The following is a 16,333-nucleotide window of genomic DNA, read 5'->3' on the forward strand; positions in this document are numbered from 1 at the left end:
TATCAAATTCCCCTTACTTAGCCCATGTTTGTCCTTAAGCATGATGTCTACTAAAAATTGTTCGACAATCCTTTTTGAAATCAAACCCCCTTTCTCAGTCAAGTATAATGCAAACAGTTAGTTGAATAAAAAATAAATAATTGCTAGATTCAATCAATAAGCATTTTATAAACTCTCGAACAATATGCCAAACTCAACTACTTCACTAAATTTAAGATTAATCAAACTTGCAAGACAATCTTACTCAATATATATATTTTTAAACTTATTCGTGACATGGTCAAGTCTTTTGATGCGAATTGAGATGACAACCAAGCACCTCACCCTAGTTACTCAACTTGACATTTTTTATTATTATTTATTATTTTTTACGAATTCGAGACAGCCAAATCTTTTGACGTGAAATGAGATGACAACCAAGCATCTCACCCCGGTTACTCAACTTGGCATGTCTTTAACTTATTTATTTCTCTTTTCTTAAGGCAACTCAGTTAGCGGAATGTTACAAGTTCCAATTCGTCTCCAAATCTTTTGACGCGAAATGAGATGGCAACCCAAGCACCTCACCCTAGTTACTCAATTTGGTCACATTTCAAGTCCTTCACTCTTATCAAAGCCATTAACAGATTACTTATTTATTTATTAAAATGAGTACTTTCATTAGACAAGTTTAAAAGAGCCAACAACTTATACGAAATATTGACTAAGCCATAACATTTTCAATTCTACAAAATATCTATTGATCAAGTAAGCAATAGTTCTTCATGACTCAACCAAATATTTAAATAAACTTATCATAAGAAATAAAGGTTTATTTTCGAAAAGAATTGAGGAATTATCTTAGTGAATGAACACATGCAAAGAAGCAATAGTATGACATGCCCCTCCACTTATCCCACATTGCCCACAAAGTGCAAAAAGAACAACAAAAATTGAGGTAAAGTGTACTCCCCGTGTATATTCAATGGGTTGGAGGACGGTGGAAGTGACCGCTTTTTAGTATGGTGAGGATGCTTGAGATGTTGACTTTCATTGTTTTGAGACGAGCTTCAATGCGATGAAGTCATCCGTCCACAGTGGAAGGTAGCTGCTCCTCTTATTCTCTAGTAGCTGGATTGCGTCTTTGCCGAAAGACTTTATTGCTTTGAGTGGTTCGTATACCTGGGGGGAACAAAATAAAACATAGTAGAGGTACCGACAAGTAAACCCATAGAATCCAAACAATATTCATCCAAATGATCCATATTATAAGCATGCGTTAGGGATGAAAAATTAGCTCTGGATGGAAGAATATTTCTAGCTAAATGTGTGATGTAAGGGTCGAGTATGAGAGGTCAGTGGGTCCGAATTACAGTATAAAAATTACATGCAAACCAATATCCTAAATTGACCCTAAAACCAGAATGCATGCACCATAAGAAAAATAGTTTTGTCTTAGTTAAGACAGATGTAGAATCATTACGACTCGAATAATTAAAAGCGAGAAACCTATGAATGTACCTTAGGGTCAGTTCATGCACTAACAAAGCTTTAGAGGTCTTAGAATTGTAAGACCGGGATATTGAGTTAGTCAAAACCGAATAAACTAGATCGACATCAAAACCACTAGGTATCTCTAGAAGAGCAGTATGGTACGAGTCAAACTGAACATCGTCAGGGTCAACAAAACCAATGGCTATGTTAAAATAAAAAATAGACATAGTAAATGAATGACCAAGCAATCTGAATTTAATTACATTTGGGATTTCAAATGTCCTAACTACAGACATATTAAAATTAAATGTCGAATAAAATTCGAACATAAGTTCATAATATGCAGCACAGTAAATATTCGCGTATGATGTCCAACTAATAGCAACAAAATAATTAAATACCGACTCACGCATGTTAAGTGCATCAAGGGTAAAAAGAAAGATATATTTATAGACTGAAATTGGCCGAGGTTGAATTTCCTCGTATCTTGTTTCGTGTTCCGATGTCGTGAAATTTAGAAACCCTTGAAGTCTTTGTTCTGGCGGCATTGTATAGGTTCAGCCTCGGCAACAACACCAAAATTTGATGGGCGTCAAAACCACCAAATATAAATTCCTATAACAAGATAACACTAAATAGTAGTATAGAGCAGTAGGGTCGAATCCACAGGAACTGGCTATCCAATTTCACCTTTTTTCATGACCAGAATCACTGTCGCGATCACAGTCATGCCCACGACCTGTTTGTAGCAATGCTGGAAAATGAAAAAAATAGGGTTTTAATTGATAAAGATAATAAAATAAGTAAATACGCAGTGTAATAAAATAAAAATAAGAACAAATTCGAAATTGTAAAAATAAATTTGAGGAAATAAAATAAATGAGTGTAAAAATAAGAACGTTTAAATCCAATTACTATCTCCTTGGCGGAATCCAACTGGTTTTTCCCACCTGAACACGCCAATTTGTTCGCGGGATTTTGAATACATCACGATCAACCCATCTTTCCAACTGTACGCCAAATGATTCCAACCCAACGTGCATTTTTAGAATTGAAATCGAATTAACTTTAAGGGACGAATTTGTACTATCCCATATACCAAATATATAACGAATACTGAATTGCAAAGTAGTTAGTGTGTGTTCATATTTTACGATTACTTTGTCGGAGCGATAACCGGACTAAGGCTAAAAGGGACTTAGTTAATCATGAAATAAATCATGTTAGATATAGTATGGAAGTGGCTTTTAATGGGAATTGTGGAAAGTGAAAAGGGGAAAGGGCTTCGAAGGTAATTAAACAAAAAATGTTGAAAGTAAAAGAAAATAAAAATGGCTGAATGAAAAGCAACCAACTGCAGGAAGGGGAAAAAAAACGAAAGGAATTGTTTTATTCCAAAAAAAAAGAAAAAAACAAGTGTGGCCTGTTGGTTATAGTAACTAAGTATTTATATACACTTTTAGTGTTAAAATTTAGTTAGATTTTCCCTAAATATTATCATTAGATAAATCAAAATTTAAAAATTAAATTTGAACTAAAGATCAAATTTAAACTAATTATAGAATTTTAACAATATAAAAAATAATTTTATCTTTATCCAGCCAATTTCAAATTATCAATCTTTATCCAACCAACTTCAAATTTTCAATCTTTCAATCTACCCCTTCTCTCTGCTTCTTGTTCCGATTTAGCCCATTTTGTATGATTTTAAATTTCAGCACACCAACTTCATTCCTAATAAGAAAAATTCAAATTTAGTAGCATCTTATTCGACAATTAGCTAAAAATAAATGCATAGAAAATACAAATTTATCTTTCTATCACATACCATACTCTTTTGTAGGCAATTTCAAATCCACATTAGAAACCTTCATAGAAAAAAAAAACAACAATTGGATCGGTTAAATTTTCCGAGACACATCACTTGAGTTCGATACTTTCTGTGAAGAAGCCAAACCAAAAAACCTTAAGCATTGGTAATAAATGTGAACCCCAACTTTAGAATAAAAGACATTCAATATAATTCCGATCCGAACGCACATTATTAAGAGGTTGATGTATCGACTCCCAATTAGCCAAAAAAAAGTTCCTTTCATCCTCATTAGCACCCTATGTAAATCTCCAAACTAACCTTTCAATCTCATTATATATGCGAACCAAAAGCATCATTGTCTCCATGAAATAGTTAGAGATTGTTGTAAGAATTGACTTAACAAAGATCACCTGACCAATTTAGCATCCGATCTATTGAATCGACTATGAAATTTCTCAACAATGAACGGATATGTGCTATTACTCACACGTTTATGTAGCAAGGGAACACCCATATTTTTCCCCAAATCATAAACCGACTGAAAACCTAATTTATCAATGATTGCCATCATCACTTTTTCCTTTGTATTTGGTGAAAATTAAATTAATGTTTTACGAGCATTAATTCAATGTTCAATCTGAACCCAGATTGAATACAAACAATATAAAATCTGTCCAGTAAAACAAATTCAAATCCTCGACAAAAAAGAAGTGAGATGTAGGATCACTCCTCCTACCAAGGTAATTGGCTCCCATTGCAGTGCCTTAGCAATGTTATGTCCCAACCTTTTCATGCCAGATATGAATTAATCTCACTTCATCGCTACATTTAACTTTAAATTCAAATATATATTTCACTATTTTTTATATCACCAAAATCAATCTCAAGTCCAAACTGTTAGTAAAATATTTGGCCCAATTTTCCATAAAAAAATATGCACACTTGGTGGAGAAAGGTTATCATCTGGGCTAAAATAGTGCATAGAGATAAATAATAAAGCGTGATCAATTGTCTTTCAGAAAAGAGGCGCGAACTGCTTGGGAGATGGGAAAATTTATAAAGCGTGATCAATTCAGTACCATTTTGATTGATTGTTTTAATCGACGTGCGGTAATCAGATGCGCGAACTGCTTGGGAGATGGGAAAATTATCTGTCCCGAGTCCTCGCATGAGAATTTGTAAAAGCACGGAAAGCAGAGAGGAAAGCAGCGGACTTACAAGAAACAAAGAAGCTTGATTCAAAGTTATTTCACTCCCAGAGTCAAATCGTTGAGACAGTAAGTAGAAAGATATTGCTCTCCTGTTATAATTTATTGCTCAACACTTTTCTACTTATTCTGTCATTTTCTCGAACACTTCCTCTACAATCTAGGGATGTGGGGAATCAGGTTTACAAGATCAAAGCTTTATGCTTTTTCATTTTTCGCAAGTGCCCATTTGAAAGAAATGCATTTAATACCAACCCAATATCGAAATCCCATCTTTGAAACAGTTGTAACAACAACAAAATCAATAGCTACCACCAACCCTTTGAATCTATGCTTCTCATTTCAATTATCTTCTTTTGGTACTTCGAATACTGATTTGCCAAGAGAACATAAGGTTGAAATTTTTGATGAAAATAGTGATAATGATAATGACGGTGGAGAAGATAGTGATGATTTTGAGGGCAAGAAGGGATTGAGTTTAAGCGATGGTGTTATTGAGGACGTAAAGGAAATTATGGACATAATCCGTGTAACTGGCAGGAATTATCTTGAATTGAAGATTAAGCTTGAACAATGTGGTGTAAGGGTTTCCTCTGCGATGGTGGTGGAGGTGCTTTCTCGGGTTCGACATGATTGGGAAGTGGCCTATACATTCTTTTTATGGGCCGGGAAACGACCTGATTATGCTCCTTCATTGCGTGAATATCATTCAATGATTTCTATTCTAGCAAAGATGAGGAAGTTTGATACTGCGTGGGCGTTGATTGATGAAATGAGAGGAGGACGAGCAGGCCCTTGTCTTGTGACTCCACAGACTCTATTGATCATGATAAGGCGTTACTGTGCTGTGCATGATGTGGGGAGGGCTATAAATACATTCTACGCGTATAAAAAGTTTAAGTTTGATGTGGGAATTGAGGAGTTCCATGGTCTGTTATCTGCCCTTTGTCGATACAAAAATGTGCAGGATGCTGAGCATCTGATGTTTTGTAACAAGGATGTCTTCCCACTTAATACCAAAAGTTTTAATATTATACTGAATGGCTGGTGTAATGCCATCCGTAGTCCACGTGAAGCAGAAAGGATTTGGAGGGAAATGAGCAAGCGAGGTGTTAGGCATGATGTTGTGTCATATGCAAGTATCATGTCCTGCTACTCAAAGGGTTCTAATCTTAACAAGGTACTGAAGCTTTTCAGCCAAATGAAATCAATGAGGATTGAACCAGATAGGAAGGTTTACAATGCAGTGATCCATGCTCTTGCAAAGGCTAGGCATGTAAAAGAGGCCATCAATCTTCTCAAAGTTATGGAAGAGAATGGTATTGGTCCAAATGTTGTTACTTATAATTCACTCATAAAGCCTCTATGTAAAGCACGGAAGGTAGATGAGGCTAGACAGGTATTTGATGAAATGTTGCAGAATGGCCTCTCTCCTACAATTCAGACCTACCATGCTTTCTTTCGTATTCTAAGAAACGGGGAAGAAGTGTTTGAGCTCTTGAAGAAAATGAGAAAGTTGGGCTGTCAACCAACCAATGATACCTATATCATGCTGATAAGAAAGTTTAGTCGATGGTGCCAGTTTGATAATGTCTTCAAGTTGTGGAATGAGATGATTGAAAAGGGGGTTGGCACTGACCGTAGCTCATATATTGTATTGATTCATGGGTTGTTTTTAAATGGAAGGTTTGATGATGCATACAAATATTACATGGAGATGAAAGAAAAGCAGTTTTTGCCGGAACCAAAGATAGATCAGATGCTTCAGGATTGGGTTTCTGGTAAGCAATATGCTGATCGAGTAGTGGCTGATCTGAAGAATAATCAATTGCTAGATAAAAAGTTGAACAACCAGATCAGAGTTCAATCGAAAAAACATGATCAGGAGAAAGATTTTCTCAAGCAACCTGAAACCAGAAGAGTTGTCAGAGAAAGAGGTTTTTCTTTTCAGGAGCAATAGGTTTGCATGGTACCATAAAATGCCACAATATCTACTCTGCAGATGGGACTATAGGCTTCAACACTGAGATTACCTTGGATTCTATCCAGTGCATGGGATTCTCCATCAGCAACAACAATGCCGGATGCCTTATTCCCTTGCAACTATTTGATAATACTAATATTGTGGTTGAGAATATTCTTTTTGAATACTGAATATCCGACCCTAAAAATGCATTGATTTCATATTAATTGGGTGTTACACGACGAATGTCATCTATACATCTGTATGAAATGCACATGGTATCCTTTTATGGATGGTAAGATGTTATTGTGCTGCTCCTCAAAACTGTTTTTGGATCCAAAATCTTACTCGGCCTAATATGAACTATGCTTTTTTGTGTATCTAACATGGAACTGTGTGGCTACTTAGTCTAATGGGCATAGAGTAAGGAGGCTAGCACAACTGTTGCTTCAGTACAAAGATTAAATGGATATTGTTGCCTAGACATCTATAGCTATACTTTTGCCGCATTTTAGGCACGAGAACCAAGTATCTCGATTGTTTACAGTTCCTTTGCTGTGAGCTCATCTCTGTCATGCTGGTTACACTGTTCCTAGTAGTACAATTTCTGTAAGACATTATTGGCACTAATTCACATATTTTATGCTTGAGGGTGTAACGTGAGACCAGCAATTAAACCTTGTTTTCTCTGTCATTTTGTTTGCCCTTGAAAGAAAGGTCTCAGTGCTTCAGAAAGCATTGGAGATGCGGAAATTAGAGTTCCATAGAAACCCAACACAGCATATAATGAAAGATTGCATAACTTTCAACTTGGAATTATGAATCATTCTGAATAATCTCCAGAACTCATGAAGTCTGTATTCTCCCATGCTTTTTCATGTCTCCTATACTATGAATCAGATTGCTTTTATTCCCTCAACTACTCACTGCATTGAAGAAAAAGTGAAAATGATTAAACCCAACATCCTTGAGCTCATTTGCATTCCTACTTGTAAGTAGTTGGTTTAATGAAGAGTAATCATGCATGTATAGATGCATGGATTTACATAGTGATATGGTAGCTGTAATGCATAATCTCACACCATTGACTGGATTATTTTCACTCAACTGTAACTCGGCCTCTTTTATATTGCCAATTTATTTTCATCCATTCATACTTGTGTTCTGTGTTGACTGTAATAGAGCCTGTTTCATATTGCCAATTTATTCTTATCTAGTAATACTTCTGCTCTATGTTCCTCCGACTCTTCATCGTTTTTGAAGTACCCATGTTTGAAATTTGGGGGTAATGACTCTAAATTCCTGTAAAGATTTAGGTGAAGAACATACCTGTATCCAAGACTCATGTTTATTTTTGAGCTACGTAGGTTGTCTTTTTGTTCCTTCAGGATCTCAAGAATCTTAATTCACCCACTTGCATTTTATGAGTGTGTTGTTTATTGACTATAAGCATTCTTATACTATTTATAGCCACTGACCTCCAAGCCATGTCCATGTCTTAGTTTAAAAGGTCTTCCATCCAGCAAGGGATAGTCAAAGCTTAATACTGTTTAATACGTCATATATGTTATGTTCTAAGCTGAGCTGAGCAATCCATCTTCTGTTATGGGGAGAAATTCATTGAAATCTGGCTGACAATTGATGGATTAGAAGTACAGATTTTGAGATTTGATTTGAAATCAAGATCTCAGGCAGCCTATCAAGTTGGTCTAATAATCACCAGCTTTTTAGTTTGGTAGTGAAATTAAATGCTCATTAAAGCCTACTTTGACATCTTGTAGCTTCATCAATGGCGGAGTTACCTAGTTGTCCTTACGTCCTTTCATTTCAAAGTAAGTAAACTTCTCTTTCTCTACCTTTCTTTGCCTTCTCAATTCCAATATCACATAAATTTCACTAGTGAATTGTGAACAGGATTGTGAATGAAACGGCACTATGTTGTTCATATTCTTATATTTTTGGAATATTTGTTTTTGACATCCATGTCCCGTGCATATCAAGGCATGGATATTAAATATGACCTTCCAAATACTTGGAGACGGTGGATGATGGCATGTGATTATGTTACTCTGGCACGGATAGGTGTTGGATACTGGTATATTATATATTCTTCCAGGTTTTATCATATATTAGAGCGTCCTTGGAGTATCATATCTTCATATCCATAAGCATCATATCTATATCCAAGTATAATTATCGGATCCAAATACTTTGATGATAAGAAAAATGAAGAGTCAGAATAATTGTAAATCAGTATGGATTTAGTTCCAAGTTAGGCTTAACTCATTATCTGGTGGGGTGCCTTCATATGGGAAAAAGCTGGTGTGTTGCCATTTGCATGAGTTAACCACTAGCCTATACTACACGTGGAAAACTACAAGGGGTCATTTTCATGACTTTTTCCACACTTGGAACTTAGTTAGCTGATGCGTATTCTTATATGCCATCCAATTGCCTTTGACTAGTCTTAACTTGTCTGTTTATATGATCATCCCTTTCTCAGTCAAATATCTCTATCTTGATGTAAATTACTGATTCCATTGCTTCTATTCTTTTATTTCTATTGAACTCGAATTCGAAACATTTTTGGATATGGGTATGGGACATCCTTCAAGGACTTTCAAAATACATAGAAAAACTTGAACATATCCGTATTTGGTACTCCCATTCAAGTCCAAATAATACGATGAACTTTGAAAAGGAACTGATTAACATTTGATTGCCCATTGCTTATTTTCACAGGTGAATTAAAAGTCTAAGGTTCTCACAACCAAGTAAAGAGATGCTTTTGAAGGTATTTATCAACAATCAAGGAGGTATTACACCTTCCCTTTCCCATATTGGCTTTTCTTAAAGTTTTTCACTATTCTCTTTCATGTCTATCTGCAAGCTCAGATAATGGCAACTTTTAAAAAATATCATTAATTCGAATTTGGGGATGATTATTGGATACCAATATGTGTTAAATTCTAATATTTTCAACTTTTTAAACCTTTTTTTTTCCCTATATATTTGTAAAAATCATGTCGTATATTCATGTTTGAATATGAACCGAATAGAAGTTGCGAACACGAATGCTTTAGAAGAAAACAAAGGTCATTGGCTACTGGATCAAGGGATGATATTATAATTGTGGTTTTGACATGTGGGTATTAGAATTTCAGCTGAACAAGTTACCTGGTACATGGAAAGTAATGGAGGTTGAGGGCAAGAAAGCTTGAACTCCCAGGTACTTTTGTTTTTTCTTTCATCATAGATGACATAATAATAAGATTCAAAGCATGGAATCCCTATTCTTTGCATTTAGAACAAAATGAACGAGAAAAAACTCGTATTCAGCCGAACAAAAGCATCTTTGAAGGATAAATCTCAAAATTTCCAAAAAATGAAATAAAATTGTGGATAATCATAAAAACAACTTTTTCTCACTCTTAGTATTCTTCTTCTTTAGCATATGCTCCTAAACCCATCATCTATCTATTCCCTCCCCTTTATTTTATTCAACTTCTTTTGTGAACTAGATCAACGGGTTGAATAAAAAAATTATGTTTCATATCACAACAAGAAGCTTCCATGAAGCATGACAAACACCATAACATGAAATCAAATACATATTTCTATTAACATTTATTAATATAAAAATAACATTTAGAGGAATTATGCAACCATAGGTTTTGTACCTCTATTTATTTAAAAATGTGCAAATTAGTTCATGTGGATCATATTCATTAGATCAAAGAGTAAATTAGTTGTTCTGTTAAAAGTTTGTCCATTTTTATTGTTAAAGTTTAGTTTTGTACATCAAAATGAGTATTGGTTAGTTATTCATTAATCAAATCAATTTTTAACAGGCAGGATTAGTTTACTCGTTGATTTAATATACAAGGATTAATTCTAGTAGAACCGAGAAATAGGGTGTTCCTTTTTTGAATTTGTCAACAATTCTTCCTATTAAATTTGTCTTCCTCAATAATAAAATAAAATTATTAATGGTGGCTAATTCCTAGCCCATACAATACGTTATCGTTTCCTCCTGACATTAGATGGTAACGAAATAAACTGATTTAGAGATTAGATAATTGGGGCAGGGGGTCTATTAGGGAAAAAAGGGCGTAAAATTGTTGAGTTTTCCACGTAAAAGTTATTATGTGTGTTGTTTAGTGGTTATTAATTCAAATTATGGTTTACTATTCAAATGAAGTTTATTTTCTTTAAAAAAAATATTAACTTAATCCAAAATTGAATCCAATCAAGCCATAAGTTTCGAGATGAATTGTACCTTTTAAAATAGCTGGATTCCACTTAATTTATATCAATATTTTTGGTTAGGGATTTGGAGTTAGGCAAGATTCTTGGTTGTTTTATATATATATATATAATTAGTTGATGAATAAACCAAAAAATCACCCATTAAATTAAAAAAAAGACTGAAATAAATAAATAAATAAATACAAGCAATCCATGTTTATATCACAAGTGTGTAGGCAGATTATTCAAGAATTGACTTAACCCAATTCTTTTGTTTTCTTCATTTATTAAATGTCATTGTCAATTTTAATTTATTATAAAAAAATGAGCATATTTTCATATTACTAATGAAGCGTGATTAGGATCATGCTGACATGTCATTAAGTAAAAAAAAGATTGATTAACTATTAGATTTGGTATGAGATCACTTGATTAAATTTCTTAAATAAAAAATAGTGGATAATGGTGGGTTTTCAGGGAAAATAGTTGTTTATTGCATCCTACAGTTGAAGCATTTGGAATAAGATTAGCATACTAAACTAGTACACTTTATTCAACCAAGTCTTTGTTAGAGTTAATTTTAGTGAAACGATGGAACCAAAAATAAATGATCTTGATGGGTTTGAACCATTTTTAAAGCATTCTGGATGGTATATAAATGAAGTCAAATACTATGGTATTACGAGTAACTTAATAGGATAACCTTGGATAAGAGGCCAAGACATTGGGAATGTGGAAGAGAAGAAACGTGGCACTTGACTAAAGACAAAAATGGAATGATGTCATGGAATTGACCTCATCCCCTCATAAGCCGCCACCTTTTCCCATCCCTTGGAGATGTCAAACCATTAGCCAATCATCTTCCCCATTCCCCACTTTCTATGCCATTATTCCTACACAGTTCCTATCTCTCTTTGACTATGTTTTATTATTATTATATACTTTTGTATTCTTTACATTTTTTGCTTAAACTTGGAGTTTATCTTTTTCAAAATTTAAATTTGTACTAATTTTTTTTATTAAGTTACACCCAATAATAATATTAAATTTTATGCTAATATCATCAAAAAAAGGATTTTAAAATTAAATTCATTTATGATATATCATTCTCTAAATATTAATCCTAATATATTTTATGGTTATATAGATGTTGATATTTCAGATTATATACTAATAATTGTTTGGTGAGTAAGATACAGAGAAAAATTAGATTCACTTCAAAGAATTAGCGTTTATTAATCCTAAACAGAATTGTATAAATGAGATATTATACAAATATTTAAAGATCTTCCTATTAATTTTTTTTATTTTTTATTTTTAGCTTTAGTTTTAGTTTTATATTTTTTTTCTCCACAAAACGACAGTAATCCTACGTCCATAAAATGCCAACCTTTCTTCCCCTCTCAAAAATTTCAATTCCTTTCTTCTTCTTCTGCCTCTGTGTTTGGTTTGAGAGCTCTTAAACCCTTTATCCTTTCCATTTTCAGAGCTCTTATTTTTCTTCTTTTACTAACATAGTAGGGGGGAATTTTAGTTTAAACCATGAGGCTCCCACATTCAAGTTTGCCTCCAGGGTTTAGATTCCACCCCACTGATGAAGAACTCATCCTTCATTATCTAATGAAGAAACTGAGTTCCTCACCTTTCCCTGTTTCCATCATCGCTGACGTCGATATCTATAAGTTCGATCCCTGGGACTTACCAGGTGAGACTCCCTTTAATAACCCTTTCAACGTTATCATCTAAAGAATCATTCATAAATCATAACGTAGCTTCTTGTTATGTTTAAAGCTTGTTCTAATGGTGGTAATGTTTTTTTTTTTTTTTGGTTGGATCAGATAAAGCTGTATTTGGAGAGAAAGAATGGTACTTTTTCAGCCCGAGAGACAGAAAGTACCCTAATGGTGCAAGGCCAAACAGGGCAGCTGGATCTGGGTATTGGAAAGCAACTGGGACTGATAAGATTATAGTTGCATCTTCAATGGCAGCTGGGAGGGGTGGAGTGTTTTCCAATATTGGTGTAAAGAAAGCTTTGGTGTTTTATAAAGGAAGGCCTCCTAAAGGGATAAAGACTAATTGGATCATGCATGAATATCGCCTTTCACAGAACCCTAACCCCAACTCCAATAATAGATCATTCAAGTCTAAAGATTGCTCCATGAGGGTGAGAAAACCTCTTCTTTATTCTTGCTTAAAATACCCTTCACATTGCATTTACACAGTTCCAATCTGCTCTCATTAATTCTTGCTATCATTGAAATAAGTTTAAATCTCTGATTTTTATGTTGTTGAATGTGTTTTTTTCAGTTGGATGATTGGGTTCTTTGCCGCATCTATAATAAATCACATGCTTTATCTTCAACATCAACAGCAACAAATGATCAAAACCAAGAGGAAGACGAAGCAGAACAGTTCATTCGAGATGCCCTTTTACCAGCTCTTGAAAGTCCTTCAAGCAACAACAATACTAATCTTAAACTTCAGCCCCAGAAGTCCTGTTCTTTCTCCAACCTGTTAGATGCCATGGACTACTCAATGCTTAGTAGTTTCCTTGCAGATAACCAGTGCAACACAGCTGGATATGAATCTTCTTCATTTGGCTTTCGAAACTTCGAACAGGCCCCGGTCGGTGACACCAGCAGGTTTCCCCAAAAGCTTCCCCAGTTGACCTCTTCAGTAGTTCCAGCCATGGAAAACAAACTCAAGCGTCCATATTCTAGCATTGATCAGGATTACTTGGAGCCACCAAAGAAACTTATCAGTTCTTGCAATCATACTAAGAGCACCACTCAATCTGATATGACTCAATCCAACTTTCTAAACCAGTCATTTTTCAACCATAGTTTACTTCCTATGCCCTCATTTTCAATTCCAAGGATAGAAGAAAGATTCTAAATATATATATATATATATATATATATATGAGAAAACTTGGGATGAAATATTTGCAACATATCAAAATTTTTGTAGAAAAATTGTATCAGATTCACACTTTGTAAATAGTGTATTTAAAGTTGAAGGCAGTTCATCATATATTTGGGTACAAGCTTGTGTTATTAGTCGATGCTTGGCTTTAAAACCTGTACGACAGTTGCCTTTTTTTTCTATAATTGGTGTTAAAGGATGGGATTCAACTCAAATAAACAATACTCTTGTTACCGGGTCTAGCTTACGAAAAGCCAAGGAAAAGAAAGGTTTAGGGCTGTTTATTTTTAGTGTAATGTATTTAGTTTTTTTTTTTCACGTTAGAATATTATTATATATTTAATATTATTGTCACTGTAAAAATTATTTTTACAGTAATGACAAGTAAAGACACCATCTATCTAAGAGGTTGCAAATCTTTTCTTATTTATTTTAGGAGTGGCTAGAGCAAATGCTTTTCTTATTCTTGAATGTTGGGATTGTAGTATTTATTAATTTTATAAACTAAGTTTTGAAATTTCTCATCGTTCTTCATTTTTCATTGCTTGGTTCAAAGAAAATTTCCAGAAATTCCTGTTTTTATGTGGTAAATTTATTGGACTCTCAGCTGTCTAAAAAGTATAGCAGACTTAAAATTTTCAGCGCCATAATGAATTTCTTGTTTTTCCTTAAAATCTTTCCACAAATTGGATGTCTTGTCTTTCAAAATCATATCCCAAAAAAGATAGAATACGATAAACAGAGTTTTGACAACTTTTCAGTAAAAATTTCGATTTAAAAGATAGGAAACCAAAACATTTTCATTGGTTATCAATGTTGAAGTCCACAAACTCTCCGTTTCCATCCAAACCTAAATTTTCTGTATGGTTCTTTCGTTCGTTAACTTCTTTCCTTTCACCTAAACAAAACGAAGCCCATCTTTCCCTTTCACATCAACATAAACAAAACTATAAAAAATACTTCCTTTTCTCATTTTTAAACGAAAACCCAACAAATCAAAGAGTCTCAAAGCAAGTTCACTCTCACTTAATCACAACTGCCTCGTTTTCCCACTCTGTTAGGCTCTTCAATGCTGTACTTAGATGCTATGCTGTAAGTGAAAATCCCAAAGATGCCATCTTTCTTTACCAACAAATCCAAAGTTTCTACCTTTACTTCAAATTTGATAGCTTTTCTTATGCTTTCCTTATCAAAGCTTGTGCTAGTTTGAAAGACTTAGCTTTAGGCAAACAGTTCCATGGGGTTGAAATAAAAATGGGTTTTGAGTCTCATCTCTATGTGCAAACCGTGTTGGTTAACATGTATGTGGAAAGTGGGGGTTTGGTTGAGTGTAAAAAGGTGTTTGATGAAATGCCAGAGAAGAATAGTGTTACTTGGAATGTGATGATAACTGGCTTGGCTAAGCAAGGATATGTTGAGTTCGCGCGTTTTTTGTTTGAAAAGATGCCTGATAGGAATATTGTTTCTTGGAGCGGGATGATTGATGGATATACTAGGATGAACCAGCATAGGGAGGCTTTAGGTCTGTTCCGAAGAATGGTTGCGGATGATGGGGTTGATCCTAGTGAAATAACCTTCTTAGCTATTTTGCCAGCTGTTTGGAACATTGGCGATGTCAAGATTTGTCGATTGATTCATGGTTATGGAGAGAAGAGAGGGTTTCTTGTGTCTGACATTCGAGTCATGAATTCGCTTATCGATACCTATGCGAAATGCGGTTGCATGGGAAGTGCATTGAGGTTCTTCGACGAGATTTCAACTGACACTAAAAATTTGGTGTCATGGACGTCGTTGATTTCTGGTTTTGCAATGCATGGAATGGGGAAAGAAGCTGTAGAGAGTTTTGAAAGGATGGAGCAAGAAGGTTGGAAGCCAAACAGGGTCACTTTTGTGAGTGTTTTGAATGCTTGTAGCCATGGATTTCTGGTTGAGGAAGGGCTCAAGTTTTTCAAAAAGATGGTTAATGAGTATCAAATCTTGCCTGACATTAAGCACTATGGGTGTTTGGTTGACATGTTGGGGAGGACAGGGAGGTTGGAAGAAGCCGAAAAGATTGCTCTAGAGATTCCTAGTGAGATATCAAATGAAGTGGTTTGGAGAATACTGCTAGGTGCCTGTAGCTTTTACGGTGATGTTGAGATGGGGGAAAGGGTGACGGAGAAGATAATGGAGATGGAGAGGGGATACGGAGGTGACTATGTTCTTATGTCCAACATCCTTGTTGGTGCCGGAAGGTTTGCAGATGCTCAGAGGTTGAGAAGATTGATGGATGAGAGGAATGCCATCAAAGTTGCAGGCTCTAGTTTGACCTGATACCTTGGTGCGTTATAATGTGCAACCATAGTTATTGCTTATGGTTCGTAATCGTTCGGTCATCGATAGGATCATAATTTTATGCTGTAATTTCAGTTTCAACATAGAGTCACAAAATGCTATATGAATTTGGAAGAGGTTGCCCGAAGTCCCGCCCGAAAAATTGAAAGGCTTGGACAAAAATATAGGCTCAAAAAGTGGATTTGGGAAAAAGTGAGGCCCGTTTAGAAAATGGGTCTAGTCTTGGATAAGGTTTTTCTATCTAGGCCTGGCTTGAATTTGTAATTAAAAAAATAACTCGATTATTTTGCTGTTGTTTTCTCACTTTTTGTTAATTTTGCTACTATTTTTGAGGTATTTACTTGTTAAGTTGCATTTATTTTAAACTTT

At 34.7% G+C, this 16,333-nt stretch overlaps 3 protein-coding genes across 14 annotated transcripts; all 3 read left to right on the forward strand.

Annotated features, from left to right (window-relative positions):
* The first annotated feature begins 4,087 nt into the window (after positions 1-4,087).
* Positions 4,088-12,712, forward strand: LOC105782932 (pentatricopeptide repeat-containing protein At5g15010, mitochondrial). 12 transcript variants are annotated; one of them, XM_052626386.1, is made up of 4 exons: positions 4,089-8,289; positions 9,200-9,273; positions 9,517-9,686; positions 12,544-12,712. In XM_052626386.1, the coding sequence occupies exon 1, from the start codon at positions 4,661-4,663 to the stop codon at positions 6,452-6,454; it is 1,794 nt and encodes a 597-aa protein (XP_052482346.1). In that variant the 5' UTR covers positions 4,089-4,660; the 3' UTR covers positions 6,455-8,289; positions 9,200-9,273; positions 9,517-9,686; positions 12,544-12,712. The 12 variants fall into 12 exon arrangements, with proteins under 12 accessions (XP_012463490.1, XP_052482346.1, XP_052482342.1 ...); XM_052626382.1 differs by having other exon boundaries at positions 9,614-9,686; XM_052626385.1 differs by having other exon boundaries at positions 9,622-9,686.
* Positions 12,101-13,751, forward strand: LOC105782935 (NAC transcription factor 47). The gene is given in 4 exon segments (XM_012608040.2): positions 12,101-12,410; positions 12,544-12,869; positions 13,013-13,555; positions 13,557-13,751. Coding segments are annotated over 4 exon segments (1,062 nt in total). The 5' UTR covers positions 12,101-12,247; the 3' UTR covers positions 13,587-13,751.
* Positions 13,752-13,896: 145 nt separating this feature from the next.
* On the forward strand, positions 13,897-16,300 carry LOC105782933 (pentatricopeptide repeat-containing protein At1g09220, mitochondrial). Its single transcript, XM_012608037.2, has one exon. The coding sequence runs from the start codon at positions 14,444-14,446 to the stop codon at positions 15,941-15,943; it is 1,500 nt and encodes a 499-aa protein (XP_012463491.1). The 5' UTR covers positions 13,897-14,443; the 3' UTR covers positions 15,944-16,300.
* Positions 16,301-16,333: the final 33 nt, after the last annotated feature.

The sequence above is a fragment of the Gossypium raimondii genome, chromosome 13, assembly GCF_025698545.1.
Source record: "Gossypium raimondii isolate GPD5lz chromosome 13, ASM2569854v1, whole genome shotgun sequence".
Lineage (NCBI taxonomy): Eukaryota > Viridiplantae > Streptophyta > Magnoliopsida > Malvales > Malvaceae > Gossypium > Gossypium raimondii.